The 18,835-nt window shown below is 42.2% G+C and overlaps 1 protein-coding gene across 2 annotated transcripts in view; it reads right to left on the bottom strand.

Moving 5' to 3' along the window:
• Positions 1–18,835, bottom strand: part of Rsu1 (Ras suppressor protein 1) — a 166,312-nt gene that overhangs the window by 121,309 nt on the left and 26,168 nt on the right. For both annotated transcript variants that reach the window (XM_048368019.1, XM_048368020.1), the window contains exons 4-7: positions 10,152–10,272; positions 5,383–5,501; positions 3,416–3,498; positions 3,019–3,133 (exon numbers count right to left, since the gene is read on the bottom strand). In XM_048368019.1, coding sequence (XP_048223976.1) covers positions 3,019–3,133; positions 3,416–3,498; positions 5,383–5,501; positions 10,152–10,272 — 438 coding nt within the window. The remainder of the gene's footprint in view (positions 1–3,018; positions 3,134–3,415; positions 3,499–5,382; positions 5,502–10,151; positions 10,273–18,835) is intronic.

The raw sequence follows: 18,835 nt of genomic DNA on the forward strand, positions 1-18,835 counted from the left end.
TGGGATGTGGGTGAGTGGAACGGACTAGCAGAACTTCCATAAAAGTCTCCACTGACATCCTGCACATTTTCTACAAGAAGCATCTGAAACAAGCTATGCTTAGCACACGATTTTAACCTCCATTTGACCACCCCCACGACACCCTTCCACAAACAAAATCTCCCCCAAAGTATTCAGGGAATAACAGAAGAACTATACCCTGTTAAAATGACTTTTTGCCAGTGACTAGGAAGTAGAGGGAAGAGGACTGTGAGTTAGAGGCCAGCAAAGAGCCTCACAAGTGAGTTGGAGACTAGCCTGGGGAATGTAGTGAGATTTGGCCTAAGAAAATGAAAATAAATAGATGAGAAGTTAAAAAAATTATATAAAACATTCTATGGCCTTGCACTGGGAACTCTCCCTTTTCATTTGACTGGATTTGGTTAGGAATATTAAACAATAAGGTGAGGATTCTGGTGAATTAGGGAAAAGGCCAGCTATTGCTCATTCCTGCACTCCATGTCACCACCTGCAGAAACAAGGACCAAGCCTTGTCAGGCCAGCCCCGCGTGATACGCTGTCTCACGTGGACTCACAAGGCCAAGAAGAAAAGCAGAACAACAGCAGCAGTAACACTACTTCTCAAGGTAACTGGACAGGGCAGGATTTCCTTCTTCTTCTCATTTAACTATAGCAGGATTTAGACAGAGAAGACCAACTCAGATAGGAAGAGAAAGCTGCCTTGAGTTACCTCGTGAAATTGCCCACAAGGAAGAACAATGAACGTGCTTGTTTATTTACTATGTTCCCTGATTATTCTAGGTCAGGTTGGTAACTGCCATGACCTCTTTTCTCAAAGAAAAAGTTATGAAGATTTCATGGGATACTGAAGTAATTGTGCCTAGTTCTAGAAGAGACTTCATTTCTGGATATGTAATGCCTTTAAGTTATAACAACAAGGAAAACTCAGGAGATTGATTGGTCTTTGTTTTACTCATGAAATAAATGACTACTGTGTAAACAAGTCCCAAAAATAAAGAGAAGGGAAAAATAAAAGTAGTATTTTGTCCCTCTTCATCCTTCAGATCTGGCTGAGCCATGTGACTTTTTCTCCCAGTGGAAATACTTGGGTGACGAACACAGAGAAAGGTTCTATGATTTCTAGGTGCCAAGCAGCCAGACAGGAGTCTATCAAGAACAAGCCACAAAACCAAGTAGGGGACTCAGGAAAAAGAGCGATGCAAAAACCTACCAATCAAGTATTCATTCACAAAACAATTGTGCAACACAGGAGTGGGAAAACTAGCAAGATGATACAGCTTTGCTCACAACTGCACAGATGTGCACTCCACCTCCCTCGTGCCATTAATTCTGGGGCTGCTTCCCCTTCCCAAGTGAGGATTAGGTAAGATGCATTGCTTCCTTTTCCTCAAAATGCAGGCCTTGGCAGTCAGAAGAGAAATCATCAAGAAACAAGCAACACATGCTGGAGAGGAACCTTTGTACACACTAGAAATGTAAACTAATACAAACACTATGAAAATTAGTATGGAAGTTTCTAAAAAAAAAAAAACTCCTAAAAATAGAAGTACCATACGAGATCCTGCTAGCCTACTCATGAGAAAATACCTGAAGAAGTGTTATGTCAGCATATAACAGAAGATATCTGCAAACCAGGTTTACTGCAGAACTATTCACCATCATAAAGATAGGAAACTAGCTAATGATCCATGCCAATATAAAGAAAATGTAGTGCATAGACACAATGGTATACTACTTAGAAGAATGAGATTATGTCATTTGCAGGAAAATGGATGGAACTGGACAGCACCCCCTTAAATGTAATAAGGCAGATACAGAAAAAGAAATTCAACGTGTTTTCTCTTTTATGTAGAATCTAGACTAAAAAAAAAAATCTCTGGACTTCTGATTCCAACAACCATGCTATAGAAGATAGGGAAATAATGGAGATGAAACTTTGCATTCATGTCATGAATTCAGGTGACTGCTTCTCTTAGAGACTAGTGTTTCCCCAAGCCCCACACCAACAAGAATGCTGTCCTCCAGGACAAGCGTGCGTCACAGGAGGCTGTGGACTGTGGGAACAGGAGGCTGTGGACTGTGGGAACTGTGCTTGATGACGTTTATACCAGACAGCGAAGCTCCAGGCAGAAGGCAAACACAGGCCCTGGCGCCCGTACCATATTCACTTCATCAACTCACTCAGTAACTTCTCTTTGAGCCTCTATCACCTGCCAGACATGCAGTAGGTCCTGAGTCGATAGCAAGGAACAGGACAGAAATAACCCTGCACGCAGGGAACTGAACATTCTCATTGATCATAGCTGGCTTCCTGAAAAGTACCACAGCATCAGATGCTTTTGAAGAAGTGCGAGTTCAATACAGTTTGGATACTTTGTGGTATTTTGGTGCAGAAAAGCAAACAAGGGCTGTTTGTGAGAATGGCATGGCTGAAAGGATTAGAGAGCAGAAAAAGAGGCAGAGGAACAGCTAGACGTCAAGAACCTTCTGAGGAAGGGTGGCCTGGCTTTAGCAATGGAACCACTGGTGGAAAGACTCGGTGGGAAGGAGGTGCAAGGAAGCATGGTGGTATACAGTTGTCATCTCAGGAGGCAAAGGTAGGACCAACACTCAGGAGGCAGAGAGGAATGGGAACGGAGGTACACAGTGAAACTCAGCCTTCCAAAGAAAGAACCTAACCCAGCTAGTAAATGAGGTACCATAGATAGGATGGTGACTGCTAATCTTGTTTTCTTACTGCTGCATGCCAGGAGCGGCCCTGCTTCATCAGCATTTTCTACAATGCTGGACTAGAGCTGCCGAACTTGGGTTCTGGAAGGCACAAACCCTTAACAGCTGGACTCCAGCCGGAGACCAATGCTCTTCAGAACAATCAGAATTCAGTGTCTGGGAAGACAGCATTTGCCAAGAGGAGGAGAGAGGCTGTCCTGAGTTGTTGCACTGGGGAAAATGATTACTAATAAAACCCAGAACTAAGATCATTCACTAGTACCGTACCTAATTCTGGGGGCAGAACCGTCAGGCGGTTCCCCTGAATGTGGAGCTCCTTAAGCTGGGTCAGCTCCCCGATTTCCTTTGGCAGTGAGATTAGGTCGTTATCCCGAAGGCTGAGCTACGGATAAGAAAACAAGGACTTGTCAAAACAATTTTCTCCTAAAGAGGTGCTCAACAGGATCCACCCCAATCCCCTCCATCCTCTCCTCTGCCCTTTCTTCCTCTAAGGCACAATCTTTACCATTTATTTGCGAGTGTCTGGCTAAACAAGAAGCAGGATCAAGAGTAGTGGTTCATTCTTGCAAAACAAACCTTACTCCTGCTCCAATTGACTTGATTCGACTCCTACGGGGGCTGCAGGAGTGAATTGATTTTCTAAGAATTTAGATAAATTACTTACTATCTGCAACTTCGTGAGCTTCCCAATATCTGGAGGCAGGATTTCAAAATCGTTGTCACTTAGATAGAGTGCACGCAGGGTGGCTGCAAATTAAACAGCAATATATAAACAGAGTGGCACAGAAACCAACCGTTTGAGGTCTGATCAATACGAACGAGTCAGCTTTGATTAATAACCCAGGCTTGGCGAGAAGATGGTGACATACCTGGGGCTCACTATAATAACAAGCAGGTCAAACTTAGATTTACTGGCTGATTGTGTGGCTAGTGTATCCAGGGAAAACATCTTTATCCAAGAGGACTGACACAATTAACAAGGGTGCCCACCGGCACTTTCTGGCACTGTTGTGATGTTTTCAGAAAAGACAGCTATTTTTCTCGATTACTTCCGGTTCATATTTGTGACTTTTGGCATCCAGACTAACACACACTGTGACGTTGACATCAATCCTTAGAACAAAAGAGCCCTTTTGCAGAAGCAGAGCCAATGCTCAAAACAGAACGATGCTCAAAATAAATAAATATTTTGAGGGTATACCGGTGATGGGAGCTATAATCACAATCCACCACTCCTCTAGTCAGACTAATTACTGTGACTTCCTTCTATAAGCCTGAATGAACAAAGTACATGAAGACAAAGGGGAAAGAATGGTGAAGTTAAAGAGAGTAAAGTCAAAATTAAACATAATTAAATAGGAGTTTTTTTGTTTCCAACATTTGACATGCAGGAGGGAAGCCAAACTCCTGAAGCAAAAATTATAGAGCATCTATTTATGCTCAATAACAACAACAACAACAAAGGTGGGAGATTAGAAGTGGGGCATGGCTCAAGTGCAGAACACCTGTCAGTCAAGTACAAAGCCCCACCCAGTGCTGCATGAGTGTCAATGGAACAGTAAAGCCAGCTGAGATGGTTTTGGGAAAGGAGGAGATGAAATGAGGGGCCATGACCAAGGGGATAAGTCTGCTCAAGGTATATAGTATGCATATATGGACATGGACAAATGAACCCCATCTTGTACAATGGATGTGAAAAAACAATCTAAGAATAAATGTTAAAACCCAGTATTTCAGAAATAAAAGACCAGACTATAAGCAGATGTACTATAGGCTAATAAAAATAGCCCCTCCCCTAAGAAAACGTTTTAGAGTTGCTTTCAGGTATTTGAGAAAGTCTAGAAATGGCAGTGTACATAGGCTTAAAAATAAGATTATAGAGGGTAGCTCAGAATATTCATAGTTCCTGAATGCCGTAGAAATCACTGTTTGGAGAAGCAGAATATTCATTTCAGGGACGTAACCTTTTCATGAACATTTCATAGTTCTCAGAAAGTCCATTTTTCCTAATATTTAGGAGTACCTGCTGCCAGGGACTTATTTGCATATGAAAATATGCATCCATGACTAACAATTTCTTAATTTTTGTCTATATACTGGAGAAAAATGACAACATCAGTAAGTGTACTTTCTTAAAGGCCTAAAAAACGAATCCTGGCTGGAAATATTTAAAATGGTTAGCAACTTATTAATGGCTATTTTTTAAAAAAAACATTATCTGGAATATCATTCAGAAAGTGATCTACAAAGAATTAACAGCAACTGGAGAGAATGTTTTCTTTTCTTTCTTCCTACTTTTCTTTGGCATGGAACACTCCTTATAAACAAAATAAAAAGTCAAAGTACTTAACTAAATGTGAGACTTTATCTCATTTGGGAAGAAAATCTCTCTTAGAAAGTTAATATGACATTACCAAGACCACTTCTGCCCAGCAGTGTCAGAAAACTATATATCAAGTATAAATACTGCTGAACTATGAAGGAATATTCAAAAGGAATCTATGAAGAAAAAAATATAACTGCCTAATAATTTCTCTTAAAGAGTTTGGGCCCTGGCAAATAAATTTCCACTCTATGAGGACTCAAAAAGTAGAATGTGAAGGAGATTTATAGAATTAAGAAGTTTCTTACTAAGGTAGAAGAAGTTTCCAGGGAGAGACTGTTCCTTCAAGTTGTTGTAAGTCAAGTCCAGGACCTCAAGAGCTGGAAGAGAGCCAAATCCTCGAGGCAAGGTGTTCAGCCTGTTCATGCTGTTGGGGAAAGAGAGGGCAAATATAGATGTCATCACATAAAAAGTGTTTATACAGAATTCAGTGTTTACCCTAAATTCCATCGGACAGGCAGAGAGCCTAAGAGGGCATGATTCCACATTTGCTTTATGTTACTTTACTCATTTTGTTTATTTCTTCAACAAGTAAGAGTACGTAGAATAAGAGTACACCTATAGCATGGTGCATGTGTGTGCATATGTGTGTGTATGCACACCAATTTGGGGGCTTGAACTCAGGGCCTGAATGTTGTCCACTAGTTTTAGGGTTCAAGGCTAGCATTCTATAAGCCATAGCTCTCCATTTGGCTGTTTTGGGGAGGGGGGTGACTAATTGGATGTAAGAGTCTCATAGATTGCCCTGCCCAGGCTGGCTTTGAACTACAGTCCTCAGATCTCAGCTTCCTGAGAAGCTGGGATTACAAGCATGGGCCACTGTCCCTTGGCTTCTTAGAATGATTCGATAGACATATGCAATGTAGAACATTTAAATAAAGCTGTACAGCCTGTATATAAACTCACTTTTTCTGCAGTGAGATATTTTTAGAAAACCTACTCTCTTAGCAAGTTTCAAATGCACTATATATCGCTACTAACTGTAGTCACCATGATGTCTAACAGAGCTTCAGCTCACTCTTGTCTAACTAGAAATCTGCATCTTTTTAACTTACATCTCCCACTCTTCCACCCACCTGGCCTCCACCACTTTTCTCTACTTCTGTGAGTTTGGCTTTTTTACACCCTACATATAAATGAGATCATGTAGTATGTCTTACTCACTCCAAGAATTTTAGCCAGAGAATCTATGTTTGTAAAATATTTGGGGGGGGGGGGGGGAACTCTTCAGTTGTCATAGTCTCCAATGTTCTTCAATTATTGTTTTATGTAGAAAAAATACTTCAATAAGTTGACAGATATTGGAAAGCAGGAGGGATTGTGACAGTGAAAAATACTTCTACTCATTAATCTTTCTCATAGTACACAATTCTGTCAACCCCTACCAATCAACCTGCCAGGTCTCACAAGACATGACCAATCAACTAATCAGGTCTCACAAGACATGGCCTACAGCACTCTTTGCAAAGCTCATGAGGACTCATACTGCCTAGAAATTCACTGTTAAGCCATATGTTTCATTTGTTCACTGTGGGAACACTAGCAATAAGCTCAGTTAGAGCAAAAGAGTATGGTATTCTACAGAGAAAGTTATCATGAGAATTGTTGATGTCCCAACATGGAACTGTCTCAACATTTACATTTGGAAAAGACCTCTATGACATGTACCGTATCTTAAGAAGGTAACATAACTTCTTTTGTGGTTTTTTGTTCTTTTGTGGTTTTTTGTTCTTTTGTGGACCTGACGTTCTTCTAGATCATCAGAATGAACACTGAATACTTTCTGAAGTTAAACACACACTCTGGTTGAGTACACCTTTTGTACTGTGAATACCTGTGGCCTAACTCCTCTTTCTTTTTATGCTGACTCTTTAAGGAGCCTGCCTCACAATCTGCGTCACCTTAACTTGCCTTTGTGTCCATGTATAATTCCTTATGTCATTTGAGGATAGAAATGCCTTTATTGAAGCTCATTTTAATTCTTTTCCCAAAGAGCTCAAAATTGGGTTCAAACTTTGACAACTCCAGCTCTCTGTCTACATAATTAAATACAAGAAGCTTTACATAATCAATAAAGTCCTGACAGCCAAAATGCAAACAACTGCAATGAAGATCAGGAAGGAAACTAATACATACCACAGGTTTGCATTTGACCTAAATACCTCACACCTAACTGAGCAAACCCTGAGCTCATTATCTTGTCCCCAAAGTTGTTTTCATGTTTCTATTTTAGCTGCCCAACATGAAAATCTAGGTGTGATCCCATACCATCCATTACTGTCTTGTTACTTTTTCTTTTTTCTTTTGTGTGTGTGTGTGTGTGTGTGTGTGTGTGTGTGTGTGTGTGTGTGTGTGTGTGTCTTTAAAGTGTGAACTCAGGGCCTGGGTACTATCTCTTTTAAGTTTTTTTGCTCCAGGTTAGCATTCTTGAGCCACGGCTCCATATCAGGCTTTTTGGTGGTTAACTGGAGGTAATAGTGTCATAAACTTTCTTGCCTAGGCTGGCTTTGAACCTTGTCCCTTAGACCTCAGCCTCCTGGGTAGATAGGATTCCAGACATGGGCCACCAGCACCTGGGTACTTTTTTTTTTCATATACATTTCATACTAAGTCTCTTCCAACTCTCCACTGTGGTACTATGCTGGCTTTCTTGCTGGTCTCCTGACTTCTAGGCCAGCAACCTCCAAGCCTCTCCATATAGATCTTTCATAGACAAAACAGACATCATCTCATACCTACTACTACTCTATGCAATTCCTGCAAGGTCGGAAGGATAAAACCAGAGCTCCTCTACTCAGCTCTGACTCCCTGCCATCACTGATCTCTGTTTGTTTACAATGTGATCTCCTTTAGAGCTGAATGGCTAGAACCTAGGGCAGAGGCTACAACTGAATTGGGGAACTGCATAAGCACTCTCATTAAGCAGTGGTTACTCAGCTGCTATCTAGCCTTGCCTCTCACCTAACCACTTTTTGACTCCCAATGCTGCACATTTGGCAATACCAATAAACTCACAATTAAACATCTGGGAACTTTCAGTGCTGAGCTTATAAATAATGTCACCCTCTCAAACTCACTTCCAGAGGGTAAGTCTGAGATTCCCCTTTGTGCACAGTCTCTGCTCCAATGCTCCCTCGTGTGAACCACGCTGGGAACCTCACCTGCAGACTCCCATCCCCACCCTACCACCCTCTCTCTGTGACTTAGTGGCCCAAGTTATCCACACCCTGTTTTGTTGCCCCATGCTTAAGGCCTCCGCCATGACTTTCCACTCTAGCAATGATGATGGCCATAATAGCTAATGCTTTGTCCTTCTTATCCCAAACCAAATGAAATACATCTTTCACTTAATAAATGAACAAAATGGCCAGGATGAATAGATGTCTATATGTAGTTTGCATAACAATCAAAGACAAGACTTTGATAATCCTCCAAACTGAGACAGACATGTAGGATTCTTTCTTTTCTGCTTTACCAGAGAGGAATAGAGTCTGAATTAGTGAGACAAAAGCTATCCCATTTAAAACTTTGCCTGCTTGCTGTCACACCTAAGAAAAGACGGACTGAGACATGGCCAAGATTTGTCTTTCAGGCAGATAGCTTCAAAATAAAAGTGTACAGAACTGTAGCCTCTTTGTACAACTACTTAATAATAAGGTTTTTCTTTTAAATGTATTTCTATCACTTTCACTACAAGTAAGATTCAGTTGAGGTCACTGGTTAGGTGGCAATAGAAAACTGGTATACCATGACTCACACTGAAAAAAAAAATAAGAAGGCTGAACCAAACTCGTAGTGAAAAAGCATGTCGTCCATCTCATAGATGACAACTCTTTTCATGACTGCTTTCCATTAAACCGATAAATACCTGGCCAGCTCCTATTGCCAGTCCCTGAAGAGTGTGAACTTAAGTAGTGCGTGAAGTGGCCAACAGGTAGTCACCATGTACTTTACCCAGAAGATAAAGCGTGCATGGGTGGTACCGTCCACGGCAGTGAAGATGGAATTCAGAAATGGAGATTCAGGGTGGCCTCTACAGAATCCAATGGCCAACATGTGAAACTAAAAACAATGGAGGCTGGGGATATGGCCTAGTGGCAAGAGTGCTTGGCTCGTATACATGAAGCCATGGGTTCAATTCCCCAGCACCATATATACAGAAAATGGCCAGAAGTGGTGCTGTGGCTCAAGTGGCAGAGTGCTAGCCTTGAGCAAAAAAAAGCCAGGGACATTGCTCAGGCCCTGAGTCCAAGCCCCAGGACTGGAAAAAAAAACAACCAAACAAAAAAACCTCAAAACAATGGAGCTTTCCCCCACTCCAGATGCTAACTAACCTCAGGGGTCATCAGAGGCCAGTCACGCAGCCAAGTGGCCAGTAATACAGCTTCTTCTCTGTGCAAGAGACCACAAAGCCTGCTCCTCAAATGCTGGCTTGAGGACTTTGAAACCACAAACAATGTATGGATCCCAGCTATTATTAGTATTTACTGCTACCTGGTTCTGCAGCCTCTGCTGAAATGACAGTGCTCTCCCTTCACCAGAAGGAAGTAGAAAAGAGTACAACCTCCCTACCACCTAGAATTTCAAGAATCCATGGAAGAGTGAATGAAAACACTTTATAAACTATTTCTACTTAATACAGACAGAAAGAAGCCCAGCCATTTTATAACTTACCTGAAGAGATAACGCCATGCAAGTGAGTCCCTACTTGGTCGACATAACTGAAATAAAATTTTATTAAAAACAACATAGTTTTTTTAAAAAACAACAACAACAAAAAAAAACTCCCTTTATTGCCCTAACAATTAGCTTCTCAATTAGCTCTCAAATAGATAACGCAGTAACAGAGGACACTGAAAGAAAATATTAAAACAATAAACCTTTTTAAAAAAACCCAAAGCATAAAAAGAAATTAGGAATCCACTTTTCCCATGCAATAACATGAATGGCACTCCCGCCCCGTCGGTAGCCTGGCCTCCCATGGGCCCTGGCTTCCTTAACCTCCTCCGCTACTCACCCAAGGTTCAGGTGTTTGAGTTTCTGAAGGCTGCTGATCTGCGTGGGCAGCTCCTCAATCTGGTTATTAAAGAAGTTGAGCACCTCCAAATTCTTCAGTTCTGCGATGTTTGCAGGCACAGCTATGGGGAAGAAAAAAATGCCCACGGTGAACTCAGGAAGCCGCAATGCCTTGCAAGGGGAGCTGGCAGCACATTTTGTTTTCACTTCAGATGAGAGATGGAATTCCAGTATGAGATCACACAGGAGTCCTATTTGGGTCTTGTAGGTTTTTGCTTGTTTTTGGTGGTACAATGGCTTGAACTCAGGGCCTTGTGCTCTCACTTAGCTTTTTCACTCAAGGCTGGTGCCTTACCATTTGAGTCACATCTCCATTTCTCACTTTGTGCTGCTTAATTAGAAATAAAGAGTCTTGTGGATGTGTTTGCCAGAGCCGGCTTCGAACCTTGAGCCTCAGATCTCAGCCTCCTGAGTAGCTAGGATTACAAGTGTGAGCCACTGGTACCCAGCAGTTGTATGACTTTGTACATAGTAACTCAGCCAGAATATTTCTTCTACAATGAGGTAAAAGTCCTTGTCATAGTTTGTATCAGAGGGACAGTGAGGTTAAGAATCAGGAGGAAAGAAAGGACAAAGAAGAATTTCTATCCCAGAAAAAGCCTATAAGTAGTATAGAATGCATGCTTTCAATGATCAGATGTCTAATAAGTGTAATCATTCCCTTATTTTTTCTTCCTTGCATTCCACCAGAAGAAAAACACCAAACCCAGATTCCTGCCTAAATGAGGGTACCATCAGACTTGTTAAATCAGGCTACGTGTGAAGAGCTGTCCTTCTTTAACATCATACTAAATCACAATTTACACTCAACTGTAAATGGTAAGATATTTAACCTACCTAGGTTCTGATTTAGGCCTCTGGAGTGATGGATCTTGGTCAGTACAGATGCAAACACACTCACAAACACACACACACTGAAGTTCTATCAGATTAATGACGTCTAATATACTGTTATTACATAGAAACACAAAAGGCCAAGTCAGTAGCCTGATATGAATTAGTGGTATGCACACCAAAGGTGAAAATAGGCCACCAGGTTGGTGGTACAAAGGCTTTCCCTACCTATAGTAGATAGCTGCAAACACAAATTTAAAAACCAAAGTCATCATCACTTTGCAAGTACTCTAAGAGTCAGGCTTCGGTGGCTCATGCTTATAATCCTAGCTGTTCAGGAGGTTGAGATCTAAGGATCATGGTTTGAAAACAGCTTAGGTAGGAAAGTTAATCTCCAATTCACTCCTCAAAATCCAGAAGTGGAGCTACAGCTCAAGAGGTAGAGCTCTAACCTTGAGCAAAAAATAACCTCAAGGAAACACCTAGGTGAGGTAGAGTGCTAACCTTGAGCAAAAAATAACCTCAAGGACAACACCCAGGTACTCAGTTCAAGCCCCAGAACCAGCACCAAAAAATAAAAAATAAATACAGTAGGCTTTCAAACTCTACAGGTTCCACATGCATCAACTCTGGGGGAAAAAAAATAGCTGAGATAAATGCATGCCATACTGAATATGCCAGTTCTGTTCTTGTCAATATTTCCTGAACAATGCAGTATGACATCTACATAATGTTTACATGGTGTTGGATATTATAAGTAATGTATGGTTTAGGTTACATGGGAAAATATGAACAAGTTTTATGTATATACTGTGCCATTTTCTGTTAGTGACTATCATTTTATATAAGTGAGTATAATTGAACTTTGGTATCTGAACGGCTCCTGGTATTAAATCTCCCTTCTCCAGAACAGTGAAAGACAACTATCCAAGGCTAAAAACTGGTAGCAGGAAGATTTTTTAACAGACTGTCATTTCCCCATTTGGTCTTTCTACAACTTTCTGTAGGCATCAGGGAGCTTGTGTGTGCTTAAGTGAACCCAAACGATGAGACTACGCAGGTCACAGAAAGCACTTACACAGACACTGCGTCTAGCACAAGTGTGCTGTGCCTCATATCAGCACAGGTGGCTTGTCGCCCTCCCCCTCCCCGAAACCAGTCCCCCCCCCCCCTTCCTTTCATTCCCAGAAGGCTGGGAAAGCCAACCAGTCTACCCACTGCCAATCCAGCCTGAATGCAGCCCAGGAGCCCCTGTGAAAGTAGATGCAAAATTCCAGACTGCTAAGTAGATGGCCATTCTAAAACCCAGCTGATACATCCCAGTCCCACGGGGACAAGGGGTAGAAGACAGTCTATGCTTTGTTACAGTTTCGAACCATCGCCTGTGGTGTGATGAATCACCTAAGGTACTGAGGACCTGATTTCTTCTAGCAGGAAGACTTGGTAGAAGGACATTCACTGGGAGGAAGGACTATGAAGAACATGAAATCAGTCTGGACTAAGACCCATGGCAGGGGACAGCGCCCCAGGGACTGGGCCTTTTATTAGTTCTGGAAGTTTCTGTCCATGGAACAGCCTGTTTTCATGGAATAATCTAGAAAACTAAGAATAAACTCTAAGATAGATATTAGTATAGATACAAATGCGTGTGTATCTGAATTGTACAATGTGGCTGCAAAAGCATATTGAAAGTACCTCACACTTCAGTGCAAATAAGTGATGCTCACGTCACATAAAAAACAATCAAGACAATCATCAAGGATGTGCCGGTTCATGCCTGTAGGTAGAAACGGGGATCATGGTTCAAAAGCATGAGATGCTACCTTAAAAATAAGCCAGGAATCGTGGTGGTAGGAGGATCACATTCCAAAGCCAGCCAGGCAACATAACACTATCTAAAATAAACACCAAAAGCAAAAGCACTAGGGGCCTGGCTCAAATGGTACAACACTTGCCTAGCAAGTACAAGGCCTTGAGTTCAATCCCAGGACTGCTGAGAGAGACAGAAAGAGAACAAATGATCTGACAAATGATCTTCAGGGTCAGCTGTTCCTTCCCCAGACCATATACAGTGGCAAATTGTAACTACCCTGACAGCCAACCCTTTCTTCCCGCACACTTTCCAGCTACCACTAAGTTTCCTTCCTTTCACTAGGCTGATTTGACCAGTTCGAAGAGCAATGAAGAAAGTTAGTAGAACCAGGAGAAAATGATGATCTCAATTTAGCCACAAACCAAGAATAATGTGGCCAGAATTACTGCCGCCTCCCCAAACTTACTCTGCCAATGCAATTAAATGCTGATCTAAAGGTAGCGCTTTTTTTTTTTGACAGGATGAGAGATTATTTCACTCTTCTTGCTAAATCAGCCCAATTTAAACCCACAAATTATGCTAAATGTGATTTAGGACTTGTTTTGTGTTCCCAAACAATCACCCTGCTTTCAATTTACCAAACCTTTTCCTGCCTTTTGGTATATACATGCGATTTTTTGTTTTGTTTTGAGACTCCATGTAAACTAGAAGACAGAAAACAAAACCAAAAACAAACAAACAAACAAAACATAGCTAATATTCTTCCTAACTACAGATTTGTTGGTCTCTCAGGCATAGTGAAAATCAAAAGGTACCAACATTCAGCTCTGTCTTCCAGCCAATAGTTGGGGAATGTTTATTCACAGGCAGCAAGCATGGCAGAACTCCTGAGGACAGGGTAAGAAAGCCATGCTGTTTAAGAAAGGGAGTTGCTGGGTGGGGGCAGGTGGTTCATGCTTGTACTACTCAATAGGCTGATGTGAGAGGATTGAGATTTGAAGCCAGCTCAGGGAAAGAAGAGAGATTCCATCTCCAAAAGAACCAGCAAAAAGCCAGAGTAGAGGTGTGGCTCAAGTGGCAGTGTGCCAACTATCAGCAAGAAAGCTTGTGAGAGCAAGAGGCACTCAGTTCAAGCCTGAATCCTGGCATGAAAAAAGAAGGGAAGGAAGGAAGTCACCAAAGAAGAAGTATTAGGGCCCACACTGAAAAGCTCTAGTGCTTGGGGCATAAATGAATCCCAGCAGAACCATCCACAAGAGGGTAATACCAAATTGATAATACAGAGATGGCCACATCATGTGCATGTTGACTGAAATAATCTTAACTACTAAAAAAAGCTGGCTGCCATTTTTTTTGTTTTGTTTTTTGCCAGTCCTGGGGCTTGAACTCAGGGCCTGAGCACTGTCCCTGGCTTCTTTTAGCTCAAGGCTAGCACTCTGCCACTTGAGCCACAGCACCACTTCCGGCTTTTTCTATGTATGTGGTGCTGAGGAATCGAACCCAGGGCTTCATGTATATGAGGTGAGCACTTTACCACTAAGCCATATTTCCAGCCCATGGCTGCATTTTTTTAAGAGGACCTATTGTTATTATAAAGATGATGTACAGATGGGTTACAATTACTTAAGTCAGGTAAAGAGTATTTTTCTTTTTGGACAGTGGTCACCCCTTCCCTCACTCTCGACCAGTTTTCTCCTCCCATCCCCATGCACAAGTTGTATAGTTCATTTTCAACATAGTGTCTAGTGAGTATTTCATCAGTCAGAATACTTTGTAGATATCCAAGATATCTACATGGCACGTTAACACGAAGAAGCACTTTCAAATAACTAAGCAGTAAGCATTGTTATACTTGTCATTAAGACTCTGGCTGGGAATGTGGCTTAGTAGTAGAGTGCTTACCTAGCATGCATGAAGCCCTGGGTTCAATTCCTCAGTACTTCAGAAAAAGCCAGAACTGGCACTGTGGCCAAAGTGGTAAGAGTGCTAACCCTGGGCAAAGAAGCTGAGGGACAGTGCCCAGCCCTGAGTTCAAAACCCAGGAATGGCAACAAAACAAAAAACAACTGTCTGAAGTGTCCTTTATCCATCAGTCTGACCTGTGACCTCCCAGCTGAGGCCATAGAAGAAATGGAAGTACAGACTGGCACCTGCCACTAGGCACCCCAGCCTGACCATCACAAGGCTGACTCCTACCCCTCAAATCACTCCAAATCACACACTTGCTATGAGCTTCGCTACTCAACTCACAACTTCTCTAAGCTTCCACGTGCTCAAGCGTAAGTCAAGAGGGCTGGGTTGCAGGCATGCTATGTCTGAATTCTCTTCTACCTAGTTTTAACTTTTTTTTTTATTCTAAGAAGAGATGGGTTGTGAAAAATCAATGACAACGGATTTAAGGGATGCAACAATGGGGCCCCAATTAGCATGCTCAGTCAAGTAGAACTTTGCTTTGTGACAAAAATTCAGTATCATCTGTTGTCTCACCAGTGATGGTTCTTTACAATTTGAAACTTCAGTTGCTGGGTTTGGGGAGGAAATGTTCTAATTATGCCCAGTCATTCCTTGTCCTCTGAATGTCACATTCTGCTCCATGGGATATGCAGCAAGGTCTTTCTTAACCAAGTCTGAACTACAGGCTGTCCCATCACCAATAGCCATCCACCATGCCTGTGATCAGGACTGGTTATGCATGCATCTCCTCCTACCTCCACTGCTCCTGTTTGTCTATTTAAACCTATAGCTCATGTCTACAGCTAGAAGATGGCTGACATGTGATCTTCCAGTGCCTGCTGAAGCCCCATAGAAAACTCTCCCTCCTCTGACCTTGACCATGTCTTACTTATTTGGAATAAAGGGGCAAGTGTCTGGCCCTAACACAGAAAACTGCTGGAGTTTGGGCCTAGGATCTTTACTTGTATAAGCTTCACTTATACAATAATGATGACATAAGTTTAAATAACCAATATTATCCAAGTTAAGATTTCCTACTGAGCCTAGAGATTAGAGCCTAAAAAAGAGAAAAGAAAAAAAAAAGGTAAGCATCTAATCCACCTCAGATCACACTATTTCCAGTCAGCTTCTGCTCATCCATGTAGACTCGTAGAAGGAAGCTGGCACTGGGTGGGATAGACAACGTTCAAGGGTAGGAAAGCCCAGAATCCCCAGTCACTCAGTGGCAAAAACCCATGAGGAAGCATGGTCACACGTGGCATTGTCACTTGCTATCCTTTTGGGCTCTCAAACACTGAGTCCTGGCCTCTTGCATGTTGGGGGGGGGGGGGTGGTGGTAACAGAACAGACAGACTGACTTGGCTGGAACCAATCCAGGGGCTCTTAGAGCAAAGACCATCTTAGTTTCTAGGACAGAGAAACAAAACTGCGAAGAGTGACAGGCTCCAGGAACAGCAGGCGCCATGTAGAACATACGGACTGGATGGAGCTCCACCGGGGTGCAGCCCACGGCAGGGTCGGGGGGCCACACAGTGGTCTTTAGAGCCATATGTTTAGCATCTCAGCCGGGTGCCCTGCAGCTCCAGAAGGCAGGCGTAAACTGTGCCCATGTTCACACCGACGATGCCAGGAAGCCAGAGTGCCCGTGGGTCTCTGATAGCAGCCCACTCATGAAATCTGGAGGCCACCTCTCCCTAACACCTCCACCAAATGTGTGGGTGGTACAAGTTACACTCGGCCCAACTAATTTCATAGAAGCCCAGAAAGTTGTCTTGAGCTCTGTCGGGCGATTGCTGGGCAAGGGGACCTCGTGCCTGTGCTTCTTTGGAAAGCCAGGAGATTCATGGTTCTCCTTCCTAAGAACCACTGGAGGAGTGTGATTTCCAGCTGGAGTAACAAGAGGGAACGCTGAAGCAGGCACATCCTGGGAGCCAAAGGCAGGCAAGGAGGGCTAAACCAGCAGGTGGCACAGACACGGCCATGGCCCCCTGATGCAACGGTGCATGCGGTCACCTGATGGCCATTATCCAAAAAGCAGAAGGGCCACTTGCCTTTGGCCAAACTGTCCCCAACATCATACAGAAGGAGTCACATCCAGCCAACCGCTTCTAAGATCCTGCCATACTTATACTAGAAAACAGATTTATGCCACAACAAGGTATCTTCGTGTGTGTGTGTGTGTGACATACACACACACACACAGAAAGAGAGAGAGAGAGAGAGAGAGATTGGGCTTGAACTCGGGCCTAGGCACTGTCCCTGAGCTCTTCAGCTCAAGGCTAGTGCTCTAGCCCTTTGAGCTACAGTGTCACTTCCGGTTTTCTGGTGGTTAACTGGAGATTAGAGTCTCATGGACTTGCCTGCCCAGGCTGGCTTTGAACTGCAATCCTCAGATCTCAGCCTCTTGAGTAGCTACGATTACAGGTATGAGCCACCAGCACCTGGCTCTTCTTGTATTTTTACACAGCACAGATCCACTTCATCATAGCTTTGGTAACACTATTACAACAAAGTTTCTAGAAATATATCTAAAACACATATATAAACACACTTATCAATCAGATGGTGTGAAGAAAGCACTCATCTAAGAGAAAATGAGGGAAATCAAACACTGCTCTGCCCCCAGTGTTTGACAAACACAATAGTGCATAACTACTTTCTCTCTCACACTGGCATGAAAAGTAGCCACATGAACAGACATGAAAAATGAAACATGAAATATGGGGCTTCCCTGGTCAAACAGAAATCTCATGCCTTGCAATCCTTAGCTCCAGTAGCTAGAAAACACCAGGCTACTTGCACCCAATTTCTTGTGATGTCTAGACTAATTATATCCTTCAGCAAATTGGGAATCATAGTTTTCAATGTCATTTTAATGATTCCATTTTTTTTTTTTAAAAAAGGATCTTTACACTTGTGTGGCAATAACTACGCTCTTTAGAATTTTACATGCAGAAAAGGTCATTTGTCCTTACAGTGATTAATTATTTTTGTTTTCTGGCCAAAAATACAAGGTAGATAATGAACTAATTATATGTTGCAGTAAGAAGTTGAAGTTCAAAAGTACACTAGTCATAACTTGCTTTACAGATTTTTATGGGAGATTCCCCCCAAACAGCTATTAAAACAGTGAATTACAGCAGTTATAGGGTATTTCAAAACATAAAGTTTATGAAACACTGAAGCAAATTCTCATTTAACAGGTTCTACATGTTCCTTGAGGTAAAAATAAAAACTACAAACTATCTAAGCATCCACCTCAATAAAGGCCAGCATTCTCTGAACACCATTAGCTCTACAAATAGCAAGTCATGCTGGCTCTATTTAATCAACAGCAAAGACTGAGCACCCATGCCTAGAATGTGGAGTATCTGCTAAATACCCATGCGCTGCTTACTTACTGTGCCCCCTCACGGGCCTCCTTATGATCTGCAACTTAAGTAATGGTTTACAGCAAACAAAAATATCCCAGACATAACCATTATTTAAAAAAAAAAAAGAAAAAGAAAATTGTGCCACTCTCTTGGCAGTAGCAATGAGAATAATCAATTATATAAAAATTAGGGGGAGAAAGGTACCAATAAGTAAAAACTACAAATAAAAAGGCAGATTTTATAACTTTTTATAACTTAAAGCTAATCATGCACAAAACAAGAAAATATGGCTCTGTCACCAAAGAAGTCTAAAAGGCTGATATGCATGGATTTCTTCTCTTTGGAAATGAAAATTAGTCAATGTCCGAATCTTAGGTTAACTTGCAGAGAGAACAAAGGGATTAGCCATGCTCTCTTGATGACAGTTATAAGCCCTGGATTCTTACAGGAACACATTGCATTCCAAATTACACTACTCCTGTTCTGAAGTGTTTCAATGCTAGCAAAGTGATTCATCAATAGACAGCTTTATTAACTTGGGAGCTGGGGTTAGGGGAGCCATCCCCTGGCCTGGGAAGGAAGGAACTCTAGAAGTTCTGCTAGGAAGCTCACCAAAGGAGTTCTTTAACAGCAAGATGTGGGAGGGAAAAG

This window comes from Perognathus longimembris, chromosome 18 (genome assembly GCF_023159225.1).
Source record: "Perognathus longimembris pacificus isolate PPM17 chromosome 18, ASM2315922v1, whole genome shotgun sequence".
Classification (NCBI taxonomy): Eukaryota; Metazoa; Chordata; class Mammalia; order Rodentia; family Heteromyidae; genus Perognathus; species Perognathus longimembris.